The sequence below is a fragment of the Loxodonta africana genome, chromosome 12, assembly GCF_030014295.1.
Source record: "Loxodonta africana isolate mLoxAfr1 chromosome 12, mLoxAfr1.hap2, whole genome shotgun sequence".
Lineage (NCBI taxonomy): Eukaryota > Metazoa > Chordata > Mammalia > Proboscidea > Elephantidae > Loxodonta > Loxodonta africana.
The window spans coordinates 37,780,091-37,795,094 of NC_087353.1; the positions used below are offsets into that span (position 1 = coordinate 37,780,091).

Consider the following 15,004-nt stretch of genomic DNA (forward strand, 5'->3'; position numbering starts at 1 on the left):
AGCTGGAATCGACTCAATGGTACACAACAACAAAAACATGATGTGCTAGGTGTTACGTGAGGCACTGGAAACACAATGATGAACAAGAGAACAGTTTCTGCCCTTCAGAAGCCCACAGTCCCAGGAGTTCTTGGGGAGACAGGGACAGGTTACAGTTACAACATGATGTGACAACTGGTATAGGGACCAAACCAAACCACCAAAAACCCATTGCCGTTGAGTTGATTCCAAGTCATAGCGACCCCATAGGACAGAGTAGAACTGCCCCATAGGGTTTCCAAGGAGCGGCTGGTGGATTCGAACTGCTGACCTTTTGGTTAACAGCCGTAGCTCTTAATCATTGCACCACCAGGGCTGTTTGCTCTCTGACAAGGTCCTAGTAATGGGCCTTAGATTAAAGGGCTGCTTTTCCCCAGTAATTTAAGCAATGTACCCTCGAATGTAAACTGGCTGCCATTTTGAAAAGTGTGTTAACCTATTGAATAGCAATGGTTCATAACATTTTTTGGGTCACTGATCCTTTTGAACAATCTGATGAAAGCAATGAATCCTCTGTCTCAGGACAAACACAATAAAATCACATCGTCAGCATGTAGGAAAATACATTCAGTTCATTCTGAAGTGATTTCAAACCACTAATGCTACAAATGTAAATGGATAGAAGGCAAAATACAACTTCGTGTGGTCCCTCTAGAAGTTAGGTTGTCCTTCAACAGACTGTTCCTGCTTAGACTACACCTGCTCCTCACTTATCAACTTTCTTATTATCCAACATTTCACTTTTACAACAATAGTAATAAATCAACTGTCCAACTATTTTGCACATTAACGACATATGGCACTAATGAACATCAAGGTGTGAGGTGAGAGTAACACTAGCTATGATGATTATCTGTCAACTTGACTGGACTTTGATTCTCAGTGGCTTGGAAGTTATTTCATGATGTAATTTGACAGTTATGTGATGATGTAGTCATCCTCCATTTTGTAATTTGATGTAGTCATCCTCTGTTTTCACATAATGCCAATTTTTGCATAACGACCTAGTCTTTGGAAGCTAACCATGTTGGTAAGTGAAGAGTGGGTGTATTCACTCTAGTAGTACAGGTCCTTTAATGACAATTCCAAAATGCAAAAAAGCTCTGAGATCCCAAGTTTCTTTTCAGCACTCCTTTGGTAATAAAACCTGACCTGAAATGAAGAGATGCTACTTACAGTCTTTATTTATTCTACTTATTCATACATTTCACTATAGAAATAGTAATGTGTTTGATTATAGGTACTGCCCCATTCTCTACTGGGGGTGTTATATAATTTATAGTATTTGAATTATATTTTGAATTCTAAACACATCTGGCCCAAAAGGTTTCAGATAAGAGACTGTGGACCTGCACTGAAGAGTAGGTTTGATATAAGCATCTATAACATGAGGTGTACATCAACTTCATACAATGAAGACTTCATACAGACCAAAGGTTAGAGAATAATCAATAAAAACAACAGTCTTATGTTATTCCTATTGTTTTCTCTATAAGATGATTAAAAGCATATCAATTATTATCAGTGGAATAATACTTTGTAAAGTCTACTTTCTCTTTAGAACATATAGTGGGTTTAAGAGGCTCAGATTATTTAAATCAAAAAGAAAGATGGGTGGGCTTTTACAAGGAATGTTTAGTTCGCGAGTTGGAATGGGGTGTGTGAAGTGGACGATGATGAGCTCTGTTTAGGACATGCTGAGTTGAAGACTCTAGATAGGGTTGGACAGGACATCTAGACAGAGGTGTCCAGTTGAGACTGGAACCCAATGTTATGCTAATGGTTGATCTGCCCTACTTCTGGGTTCAAGATCGCTCCATAACTGGAGGCCTTACCCTGCCTAGACAGGCAGATGAATGACTCTGCAAGGCCAGAGGAATTTCCTGGAAGGGAGGATGATAGGCTACCCAAGTGACATTGATGCCTCTTTTATTTGCCCACTGCAAGGATTCAGCCCTTCAGGGCACAACCCCACCCCCAACGCCATGTATGCAAGAACCTGGTCCATCAGCAGTAGGCTCACGTTTGCAGTCACGCCATGTGGTAGGGGTGGGCTGGCTACTCAGGGGCTCTCTATCTGGCCACTGTGAGAATCCAGCCACCTCCTTGAGAATCTGGTCTTTGTGAACCTCAAAGGGTCCTGCTTCTAGGCCACATAGGGCTGCCCCATTTTGAGCACTCACACTTCTGATGAGGAGAGGGTAGCGGGTGATCCTCTGCATGGGCTTCAGCAGGAAGCTTGACAGGGGCATCCCTTTACATCGAGGGTCAGATGCCAGCTTCTGCAAAAGCAATTGAGAGGCTTGTAAAGAAATTATACCCCCAATTAAAACAAAGGAAACATTGGCCATACTCTTGACTTTGACCCCTTTTTAGATTTCTAATTTCTTTTAATAACTCAGGATCCAAATGATAGGTGTCAAATTAACAGCAGGAATATCTCACCTCAGTGCCAAACCCAGTGGATGCTTTTCAGTTCCTTCTTATAGCTTTCCATGGCCTATGCAATGATCAGACCCTCCTTTGCTTCTATGCACCACTCTCTCCTGGTGTCTTCCCAGCCCACTGGCATTCTCAGTTCTCTTCAACACACTCTTATCCTTTGCCCACTCTTACCTGCAGGTGCTGCCCAAAATTTCCAGCTGTTGAGTCTCAGCGTCTGTAGCCCAGACCCTCTCCGCTGCTCTACACTTGCCACATTACTCTCCTCACCGGGATATTCCAAAAGCACCTCAGTCTCAACACGCCCAAACACCAACTGCTCATCTTCCCTTGTCAACGCCAGCCTCCCCACCTCTATCCCTATCTGAGTTGGTAGCAACATTCCGCACCTGCACACGCACGTAGGAGTCAGCATGGACTCTATTTTCTCTGTCTCCTCCATAGCTCTTGATTTCCCACACTCTGCATCCCCACTGTCCCTACTTTACTAGCAACAATCACTCCCATTTACTGAGCACCTACCGTGTGTCAGGCAGTGAACGTGATAGGCTTTGCACATACTGTCCCTTCTGCTCTTTCTTCACTTGGCTAATTCATACTTATCCCTGAGGGCTCAGATTACAATTCCCCTTCTTTAGGCTCTCCCATTCCTCAACATCCCTCCCTTTTAGTAATCCTTTTCTGTGCCCCCATAATAATCCATGTCTATCTTTATCATAGAGTCCCTGGGTGGTGCAAATAGTTAACACTCTGAACTGCTAACTGAAAGGCTGGAGGTCTGGGTGCACCCAGAGGTACCTCAGAAGAAAGGACTGGTGATCTATTTCTGAAAAACCAGCCATTGAAAAACCCTATGGAGCACAGCTCTACTCTGACACACATGGGGTCTCCATGAGTTGGAGTCAACTCAATAGAAACTGGTACTGGTACCTTTATCATAACACCATGTGTGACCTGGGTAAGGCAAGCAGATGTATCATTTTTTAGGTGTTTCTATCCCCCACCAATCTGGAAGTTGTCAAATACGAAATGTAATGCAAGAAGAGCAATATCCTAGGCATTAATGAGCTGAAATGGACTGGTATTGGCCTTTTTTTGTTTTTATTGTGCTTTAGGTGAAAGTTTATGCTCAAGTTAATTTCTCATACAAAAATTTATACACACATTGTTAGGTGACACTAGTTGCAATCTTTCCTGTAATGTGACAGCACACTACTCATTTCCACCCCAGGTTTCTCATGTCCATTCAACCAGCTCCTGTCCCTTCCTGCCTTCTCCTTCTGCTGCTGGACAGGAGCCACCCATTTGGTCTCCTGTATCTGCTTGAACTAAGAAGCACACTCTTCATGAGTATTATTTTATACTTTATAGTCCAGTCTAATCTTTGTCTGAAGAATGGGCTCTGGGAATGGTTTTAGTTCTGGATTAACAAAGCATCCAAGGGCCATGAATTCAAGGGCTCCTCCAGTCTCAGTCAGACCATTAAGTCTGGGCTTTTTACGTGAATTTGAGTTCTGCACCCCACTTTTCTCCTGCTCCGTCAGGGACTCTCTGCTGTGTTCCCTATCAGGACAGTCATTGGTGGTAGCTGGGTACCATCTAGTTCTGGTCTCAGACTGATGGAGTCTCTGGTTTATGTGGCCCTTTTGTCTCCTGCGCTCATATTTTCCTTGTGTCTTTGATGTTCTTCATTCTCCTTTTTCCAGGTGGGTTGGGACCAATTGACGCATCTTAGATGGCTGCTAGCTAGCATTTAAGACCCCAGATGCCACTCACCAAAGTGGGATGCACAATGTTTTCTTAATAAACTTTGTTCTGCCAACTGACCTAGATGTCCCCCCAAACCATGGTCCCCAGGCCCCAGCTCCTGCTACTCTGTCCCTCGAAGTGTTTGGCTGTATTCAGGAAACTTCTTAGCTTTTGGTTTAGTTCAGTTGTGTTGACTCCACTGGTATTGTGTGTTGCCCTTCCGTTCACCAAAGATGATTCTTGTCTACTACCTATTTACTGAATTCCTCCTCCTTTCCTCCCCACGCTTGTAACGTTACATCAAAGAATATTTTCTTCTGTGTTTAAACCTTTTTTTTGAGTTCTTATAATAGTGGTCTCATACAATATTTGCCCTTTTGCGACTGACTAATTTCACTCAGGATAATGCCTTCCAGATTCATCCATGTTGTGAGATTTTTTGCGGAGTCATTTTTTTTTATCATTGCATAGTATTCCATTGTGTCTATGTACCATAATTTGTTTCTCCATTTGTCTGTTGATGGGCACCTACGTTGTTTTCATCTTTTCACTATTGTGAACAGTGCTTCAGTGAACATGGGTGTACATATATATGTCTATTCATGTGATGGCCCTTATTTCTGTAGGATATATTTCAAGGAGTGGATTGCTGTATTGTATGGTAATTCTATTTCTGGCTTTTTAAGGAAGCACCAATCGATTTCCAAAGTGGTTGTACCATTTTACACTGCTACCAGCAGTATATAAGTGTTTCAGTCTCTCCACAACCTCTCCAACATTTATTACTTTATGTTTTATAGATTAGTGATAGCCTTGTTGGGGTGAGGTGGTAGGTATCTCACTGTAGTTTTGATTTGCATTTCTCTAATGGCTAATGATCGTGAGCATTTCCTCATGTAACTGTGAGCCGCCTGAATGTCTTCTTTGGTGAAGTGTCTGTTCAAATCCTTTGCCCATTTTTAAATTGGATTACTCGTCTTTTTGTTGTTGAGGTGTTGCAGTATCTTGTAGATTTTAGAGATTAGACTCCTATCAGATATGTCATAGCCAAATTTTTTTTCCCAGTGTGTAGTTGTCGCTTTACTCCTTTGGTGAAGTCTTTTGATGAGCATAAGTGTTTGGTTTTTAGGCACTCCCAATCATCCAGTTTCTTTTCTGGTGTTTGTGCATTGTTAGTAATGGTTTGTATTCTGTTGCCATGTATTAGGGCTCCTAGTGTTGTCCCTATTTTTTTCCATGATCTTTATTGTTTTAAATTTTGTATTTAGGTTTTTGATCCATTTTGAGTTAGTTTTTGTACATAGTGTGAGGTATGGGTCTTGTTTCATTTTTTTTTTTTTTTTTTGTAGATGGATATCCAGTTATGCCAGCACCATTTGTTAAAAAGACTGTCTTTTCCCCATTTGGGAACCCTGGTAGCGTAGTGGTTAAGTGCTATGGCTGCTAACCAAAAGGTCAGGAGTTCAAATCCGCCAGGTGCTCCTTGGAAACTCTATGGGGCAGTTCTACACTGTCCTATAGGGTCGCTATGAGTTGGAGTCGACTCGACGGCAGTGGGTTTGGTTTCCCCATTTAACAGACTTCGGGCCTTTGTCAAATATCAGCTGCTTACAGATGGGTGAATTTATGTCTGGATTCTCAATTCTGTTCTGATGGTCTATATATCTGTTGTTGTACCAGTACTGGGCTGTTTTGACTACTGTGGAGGTATAATAGGTTCTAAAATCAGGTAGTGTGAGGCCTCCCACTTTATTCTTCTTCAGTAATGCTTTATTAATCCAGGGTCTCTTCTCTTTCCATATAAAGTTAGTGATTTTTTACTCCATCTTGTTAAAAAATGTCATTGGAATTTGGATCAAGGTTGCATTGTATCTGTAGATTGCTTTGGGTAGAGTTGACATTTTCACAACACTGAGTCTTCCTATCCATAAACATGGTATGTTTTCCCACTTTTGTAGATCTTTTTTGGTTTTTTGCAGTAGTGTCTTGTAGTTTTCTTTGTATATGTCTTTTATGTCTTTGGTTAGATTTATTCCTAAGTATTTTATCTTCTTGGGGGCTACTGTAAAGGGTATTGATTTGGTGATTTCCTCTTTGATGTTCTCTTTGTTGGAGTAGAGGAATCCAACTGATTTTTGTATGTTTATCTTGTATCCTGATGCTCTGCAGAAATCTTCTATTAGTTTCAGTAGTTTTCTTTTGGGTTCTTTGGGGTTTTCTGTGTATAAGATCATATCAACTGCAAATAGGGATACTTCTACTTCTTCCTTACCAATTTGGATGGCCTTTATTTCTTTTTCTAGCCTAATTGCTCTGGCTAGGACCTCTAGCACAATGTTGATTAAGAGTGGTGATGAAGGGCATCCTTGTCTGGTTCCCATTCTCAAGGATGATGTTGGCTGTTGGCTTTGTAGAAATGCCCTTTATTATGTTGAGGAATTTCCCTTCTATTCCTATTTTGCTGAAGGTTTTTTATCATGAAAGGGGTGTTGGATTTTGTCAAATGCTTTTTCTTTATCAATTGATAAGATCATGTGGTTCTTGTCTTTATGTGATGGATTACATTGATTGTTTTTCAAATGTTGAACCATCTCTGTATACCTTGCATGAATACCACTTGGTCATGGTGAATCATTTTTCTGATATGTTGTTGAATTTTATTGGGTAGAATTTTCTTGAGGATTTTTTCATCTATGTTCATGAGGGATATTGGTCTGTAGTTTTCTTTTCTTGTGGTGTCTACCTGGTTTTGGTATCAGGGTTATGCTGGCTTCATAGAATGAGTTTGGAAGTATTCCATCTTTTTTTATGCTCTGAAATACCTTTAGTAGTAGTGGTGTTAACTCTTCTCTGGAAGTTTGGTAGAATTCTCCAGTGAAGCCATCAGTTGCAGGGCTTTTTATTGTTGGGAGTTTTTTTTTTTTTTTAATTACCTCTTCAATCTTTTTAGTTATAGATTTAGTTTTTTGAACTTGGTTTGTGTTAGTTTAGGTAGGCAATGTGTTTCTAGAAATTTGTCCATTTCCTCTAGGTTTTCAAATTTGTTGGAGTACAATTTTTCATAGTATTCTGATTTTTTAAATTTCAGTTGAGTCTGTTGTGATATCTCCCATCTCATTTCTTATTCAGGTTATTTGCTTCCTCTCCTGTTTTTGTCAGTTTGGCCAATGGTTTATCAATTTTGTTCATCTTTTCAAAGAACCAATTTTTGGTCTTGTTGACTTTCAATTGTTTTTCTGTTCTCTATTTCATTTATTTCTATTTTTTATTATTTGCTTTCTTCTGGTGCCCGAGGGCTTCTTTTGGTGTTCTCTTTCTCTTTGTTAGAGTTGTAGGGTTAGTGTTTTGCTTTTAGCCCTTTTTTTGGGATGTGTACATTTATTGCTATAAATTTACCTCTGAGCACTGCTTTTGCTGTGTCCCAAAGGTTCTGGTAGGATGTGTTTTCATTCTCATTTGATTCTATCAATTTATTTATTGTGTCCTTGATTTCTTCTATAACCCAATAGTTTTTGGCAAGGTGTTGTTCAGTTTCTATGTATTTGACTTTTTTTCCTTGCTGTTTGTGGTATTTATTTCTACTTTTATGGCTTTATGGTCAGAAAAGGTGCTTTGTAATATTTCAATGTTTTGATTCTGTTAAGGGTTGCTTTGTGGCCTAATATGTGGTCTATTCTGGAAAATGTTCCATGTGCATTGGAAAAGAAAGTACACTTGGCTGCTGTTGGGTGGAGTGTTCTGTATATGTCTATGAGATCAAGTTGGTTGATTATGGCATTTAGATCTTCTGTGTCTTTACCGAACTTTCTACATGTTCTGTTCTTCACAAAAAGTGGTGTGTTGAAGTCTCGTACTGTTATTGTAGAGCTGGCTATTTCTCTTTTCAATGCTGTTAGAGTTTGTTTTATGTATTTTGAAGCCCTGTCATTGGTGCATAAATATCCATTATGGTTATGTTCTCCTGGTGTACTGACCCTTTAATTATTATATAGCACTCTTCCTTACCCTTTGTGGTGGATTTTGCTTTAAAATCTATTTTGTCAGAGATTAATATTGCCATTCCTGCTCTTTTTTGATTGTTTGCTTGATATATTTTTTCCATTTTTGGGGTTTTAGTTTGTGTCTGAGTGTAAGGTGTGCCTCTTGTAGACAGCATATAGACGGATTTTTTTTATCCATTCTGCTACTCTTTGTCTCTTTTTTGGTGCATTTCGTCCACTTACATTAATTGTAATCATTGATAGGTACGACTTTAGTGCTGTCATTTTGATTTAATTTTTTGTAGCGTTGACAGTTTCTTTGTTCCACTTAATTTTCTGTGCTGAGTCATTTTTCTTTATGTATTTTCTTTTCATTTTTTTCATTGCTGTTGATTTTGCTTTTGCTGAGTCTTTAAGTTTTTCTTCTTTTTTATTTTGATGTATAGGTTTATTAGTTTCCTTTGTGGTTACCTTAAAATTTACCTCCATTTTTTTAAGTTTAAACCACACTTTTATTTCTTGATATCACCTTAACTTCCTCTCCATATGAAAGTTCTATAACTATACTATACAGTCCCCCTTTTTTGTTTTAATGTTGTCTTCTTTTACATATTGACGTCTGTTTCCCTATTTTCACTGTTTTAGCTTTGACTTATTTTTGTGACTTCCATATCTGGGTTGACATCTGGCTGTTCTCTCCTGTGATCTAGTCTTGGGTTGTTATATGATATTACTGATTCTCTAGCTGAAGGACTCCCTTTAGTATTTCCTATAATTTTGGTTTTTACAAATTCCGTTAACTTCTGTTTATCTGGAAATACTCTAATTTCGCCTTCATATTTGAGAGACAGTTTTGCTGGATATATAATTCTTGGTTGGCAATTTTTTTCTTTCAAGGCTTTATATATGTCATCCCATTGCCTTTTGCCTGCATGGTTTTTCCTGCATAGTCCAAGCTTAGTCTTATTGACTGTCCTTTGTAGGTGACTTTTCATTTATCCCTAGCCACTCTTAAAATTTTTCTCTTTATCTTTGGTTTTGGCAAGTTTGATTATAGTATGTCTTGGTGACTTTCTTTTGGGATCTACCCTGTGTAGAGTTTGATGAGCTTCTTGGATAGATATCTTCTTGTCTTTCACAATATGAGGGAATTTTCCTGCCAACAAATCTTCAACAATTCTCTCTATATTTTCTATTATCCCCCCCGTTCTGGCACTCCAATAACTCATAGGTTATTCCTCTTGATAGAGTTCCACATAATTCTTAGGGTTTCTTCATTTTAAAAAATTCTTTTATCTGATTTTTCCTCAAATAAATTGGTGTCAAGTGCTTTATCATCACTCTCACTAATTCTAACTTCCATTGCCTCAATTCTGCTCTTATGACTTTCTAAAGTTGTCTAATTCTGAAATTTTATTGTTAATCTGTTCGATTTCTATTTGCTGTCTCTCTATGGATTCTAGCAGCCTGTTAAATTTGTCATTTTGCTCTTGTATAGCCTTCCTAAATTCCTCTATTGCTTTGTCTGTGTGTTCCTTGGCTTGGTCTGCATTTTGCCTGATCTCCTTCCTGATCTCTTGACGAGCTCTGTATATTAATCTTTTGAATTCTACCTCTGGTAATTCCAAGAGTTTCTCTTCCTCCAGGAGGTTTCCTGGTTCTTTGTTTTGGTGGCTTGCTAGAGCCATCACGGTCTGCCTCTTTATGTGATTTGACACTGACTATTGTCTCCAAGCCATCAATAAGTTATATTTATTTTATGTTGGCTTACTGTGTCCTAGCTTTTTGCTTTGTTTTGATATGCCTGACTAGACTGGTCATGTGAGCTACTTTGATTACTGGCGTCTTTGAAGTGCTCACATCCTGTCACCAGGTGGTTAGAACTGCTACTAGGTATGTGAGCCCAGGAGTCTGTTTACTTTTCTTGGGTGGATTCAGCTCAGGTGTCCAGGTGGTTGGTAACCAAGTGTGTGGTGCAGGTTGTCACCTACACTCCTAGGTGGGCAGGGCTACATAGGGGTGATTGGAGCATGCACAGGTATCTGGCTGCAGTAGGGTGTAATGTGCTAAGTAAGGTTGGGCGCTGACAGCTGCCCCTGAGTGCCTGGGTGGAGGCATGTCCCTGCTCCCTAGAACACGTAGGTGGGTGGGTTTTGTAGCGGAGCTTTGGGTACCCAATGCTGTTGGCTCTAAGGTCTAGGAGGCACCACCTATTCTCAGAACCCTGTTGTGGGTGGCTAGGTGGAGCGGGTAGAGCCACCAATCCTCAGACCCCTGATGTGGGTGAGGATCCTGCTTAACAGGCAGGGTGATGTCAAATGTCATGAATCTGCCACTCCCCGTTATAGCTGTTGCAGTTGAAAATATGCTGCAGGTATATACCCTGTTGTACTGTGCTAATGAGGGCCTATGCTGTTGAAATGGGCCCACAGAGGTCTAGGCAGGGGTGAAAGGCATTCCAAGTCCATGGACCTCTTATGCCTGTGCCTAGGCAAAGGGGCAGTGCCTGCTCTGAGTCCCCAGCTTAGGAGAACTCGCAGTTTCTTTTTTCCTGTTTGTTTATTTGCTCCATCCCCAAAGCTGGGAGATTGGCTCCAGCGTGAAGGGTCCCACTTCTGGCCTAGGGGGTGTGGCAATCGCTGAATGGAGCAGAGGGGAAGGGGGCGGGGAAGGGGGAAAGAGGCACTTCCTAGACTGGGAAGGGTTATTTTGATCCCATGTAGTAGGTTAAACACTTGCATTTAACTTTTGCAGATTGAGTGCCACTTCCCCCTGGCTCTGGAGACTTGTGCAGACTCTCTGCCACATGGTTTCAGGATGAAAAATGGATCCTGAGCACTACTGCTTGCCTAAGCCCATGTGCGCTAGTTGATCCACCCTGCAGGGTATTGGCCAGGTCAGGTGTGGCACTTCCTTGCTGCTTCTGAACTGACTCTCCCTCCCCCTGCTGCTCGGTCCGACTCCTCAACTTCATCTTTGATGTTCAGGGGTCCTAGACTGTCATATATAGTCAATTCGCCTGTTTTTTCAGGTCTTTGTTGTAAGAGGGATCATAGGAAGTGTCTGACTACTCCATCATCTTCTGGTATTGGCCATTTTGAATGGATAATCATATGATCTACTTTGCCAGGAATGACAAATTGAAGAGGAATGGTGTCGCATTTACCATCAAAGAGAACATTTCAAGATCTATCCTGAAGTACAACACTGTCAGTGACAGGATAATATCCATACACCCACAAGGACAACTAGTTAATACAAGTATTATTCGAATTTAGACACCAACCACGAATGCCAAAGATGAAGAAACTGAAGATTTTTACCAACTTCTGCAGTCTGGAATTGATCAAACATGCAATCAAAATGGATTCATAATTAGTGGTGACTGGAATGTGAAAGTTGTAAACAAAGAAGAAGGATCAACAGTTGGAAAACTAGGCGCTGGTGACAGAAAGTACACTGGAGATCACATGATAGATTTCTGCAAGACTAATAACTTGTTCATTGCAAATACCTTTTTTCAACAACATAAATGGTGACTATACACATGGACATCACCGGATAGAACAGACAGGAATCAAATCAACTACATCTGTGGAAAGAGACTATGGAACAGACCATCAGTTGCTCATATGCAAGTTCAAGTTGACGCTGAAGGAAATTAAAACAAATCCAGGAGAGCCAAAGTATGACCCTGAGTATATCCCACCTGAATTTAGAGACCATTTCAAGAACAGATTGGATACATTTACCACTAATGACCAAAGACCAGATGAGGTATGGGATGACATAAAGGATAGCACATATGAAGAAAGCAAAAGGTCATTTAAAAGACTAGAAAAGAAAGAAAGACCCAAATGAATGTCAGAAGAGACTCTAAAACTTTCTCTGGAACACAGAGTAGCTAAAGCAAAAGGAAGAAATGATGAATAACAGAGCTGAACAGAAGATTTCAAAGGGTGGCTTGAGAAGACAAAGTAAAGTATTATAATGAAATGTGCAAAGTCGTGGGGTTAGAAAACCAAAAGGGAAGAACATGCTCAGCATTTCTCAAACTGAAAGAACTGAGGGAAAAATTCAAGCCTCGAGAGTCTCTACGAGTTGGAATTGATTTGATGGCAATAGGTTTGGGTTTTGGTACCGGCAAAATATTGAATGATGCAGGAAGCATTAAAAGGAAGATGGAAGGAATACAGAGTCACTGTACCAAAAAGAATTGGTCAGAGTTCAACCATTTTAGGAGGCTGCATATGATCAAGAACTCATGGTACTGAGGGAAGAAGTCCAAGCTACACTGAAGGCATTGTCAAAAAAGGAGGCTCCAGGAACTGACAGAATACCAACTGAGATGTTTCAACAAACGATGTAGCACTGGAGATGCCCATTCGTCTATGCTAAATCTGGAAGATAGCTACTTGGCCAACCGACTAGAAGATATCCATATTTGTTCCCATTCCAAAGAAAGGAGGTCCAAAAGAATGTGGAAATTATTGAACAATATCATTCATATCACACACAAGTAAAATGGTTGCAGCAGTACACTGACAGGGAACTGCCAGAAGTTCACGCTGGATCTAGCAGAAGACATGGAATGAGCAATATCGTTGCTGATGTCAGTTGGATCTTGGCTGAAAGCATAGAATACCAGAAAGATGTTTGCCTGTATCTTATTGCCTATGCAAAGGCATTCAATTATGTGGATCATAACAAATTACGGATTACACTGCAAAGAATGGGAATTCCAGAACACTTAATTATGCTCATGAGGAAACTGTACATAGACCAAGAGGCAGTCATTTGAAGAGACCAAGGGGACACTGTATGGTTTGAAATCAGAAAAGGTGTCAGGGTTGTATCTTTCCACCATACTTATTCAATTTGTATGCTGAGCAAATAATCTGAGAAGCTGGACTATATGAAGAATGCGGCATCAGGATTAGAGGAAGACTCATTAACAACCTCCAATAAGCAGATGACACAACCTTGCTTGCTGAAAGTGAAGTGGATTTGAGGCACTTACTGATGAAGATCACAGACCATAGCCTTCAGTATGGATTACATCTCAACATGAAGAAAACTTCACAACTGACCCAAAAAGCAACATCATGATAAATGGAGAAAAGACTGAAGTTGTCAAGGATTTCATTTTACTTGGATCCACAGTCAACCCCATGGAAGCACTAGTCAAGAAATCAAACAACATACTGCATTGGGCAAATCTGCTGCAAAAGACCTGCAAGAAAGTGTTAAAAAGCAAAGATGTCACTTTGAGGACTTAGGCGCGCCTGACCCAAGCCATGGTATGTTTCAATCACCTCATACGCATACAAAAGTTGGACAGGAAGACCCAAGAAAAATTGATACGTTTGAATTATGGTGTTGGTGAAGGATATTGAATATACCATGGACTGCCAGAAGAACAAACAAATCTGTCTTGGAAGAAGTACAGCTCAAATGCTCCTTGGAAGCTAGAATGAGGGATCAGTCCCTGGAGAAGGACATCATGCTTGGTAAAGTAGAGGGTCGGTGAAAGAGAGGAAGACACTCAATGAGATGCATCAACACGGTGGCTGTAATGACGGGCTCAAGCATGGCAACAATTGTGAGGATAGCACAAGACCAGGCAGTGCTTTGTTCTGTTGTACATAGGGCTGCTATGCAACAGAACGACTAGATGGCACCTAACAACATTATCCCACACCAGGCTATTAACTCTTATTTGTGTCTATTCTTAATAGTAGTACATGATCTGATTAGGGTGCCAATACGCTAGGATGATCATTTTTAATGACTGAAAAATGCATTTTCCATAATTTACTAATCATTTCCCTACTGTTGGCTATTAAAACTGCCCCCTCCTTTTGGTTTTGAATATAAACGTGATGGCAACAACATCTATATACGTTGTTATAACAAGCATCTTTTGTTATGAGACTATACAAAAAAGAAAAAAAAAACCCATTGCCATTGAGTCTATTCAGACTCATAGCGACACTATAGGACAGAGTATATGAGACTATAAACTATTTTTTATTTATTTTCACTACTGTTCCAATTGTGACAACTTTTGACATCCCATTTGCTTTGTTATTGGATTATTATCGTTACTGATAGTGGGATGAAGTTTTTAAAAATATTTTACTATGCTTTAGAAAATAAATTTATATTTTTTAATTCTATTATTTAAAAAACATTAACATGTACTCACAATTCTGTAATTATGTAATGATTCTGATCAATGTTTAATTATTTCTATGATCTTGGTTCCTTTCTGTGTGTCTCCCAGTTCTTTTTTTTTAATTTTTATTAAGCTTCAAGTGAACATTTACCATTCCAATCAGTCTGTCACATGTAGGTTTACATACATCTTACTCCCTTCTCCCACTTGCTCTCCCCCTATTGAGTCAGCCCTTTCAGTCTCTCCTTTCGTGCCAATTTTGCCATCTTCCCTCTCTCTCTATCTTCCCATCCCCTCTCCAGTCAAGAGTTGCCAACACACTCTCCAGTGTCCACCTGATTTAATTAGCTCACTCTTCATCAGCATCTCTCTCCCCCCCACCGACCAGTCCTTTTCATGCCTGATGAGTTGTCTTCGGGGATGGTTCTTGTCCTGTGGCATCAGAAGTTCTGGGGAGCATTGTCTCTGGGATTCCTCTAGTCGCAGTCATACCATTAGGTATAGTCTTTTTATGAGAATTTGGGGTCTGTATCCCATTGGTCTCCTGCTCCCTCAGGAGTTGTCTGTTGTGCTCCCTGACAGGGCAGACATCGATTGTGGCTGGGCACCAACTAGT

At 40.2% G+C, this 15,004-nt stretch overlaps 1 protein-coding gene across 9 annotated transcripts in view; it reads right to left on the bottom strand.

The window, feature by feature from the left end:
- The window catches only part of ITSN2 (intersectin 2), a 219,539-nt gene that overhangs the window by 14,754 nt on the left and 189,781 nt on the right, over nucleotides 1–15,004 (bottom strand). For all 9 annotated transcript variants that reach the window (XR_010323559.1, XR_010323558.1, XM_064295093.1 and 6 more), the window contains one exon: nucleotides 2,223–2,321. Coding sequence is in view for 7 of the 9 variants with exons in the window: in XM_064295093.1 (XP_064151163.1) it covers nucleotides 2,223–2,321 (99 nt within the window). In the remaining 2 variants the exon portion in view is untranslated. The remainder of the gene's footprint in view (nucleotides 1–2,222; nucleotides 2,322–15,004) is intronic.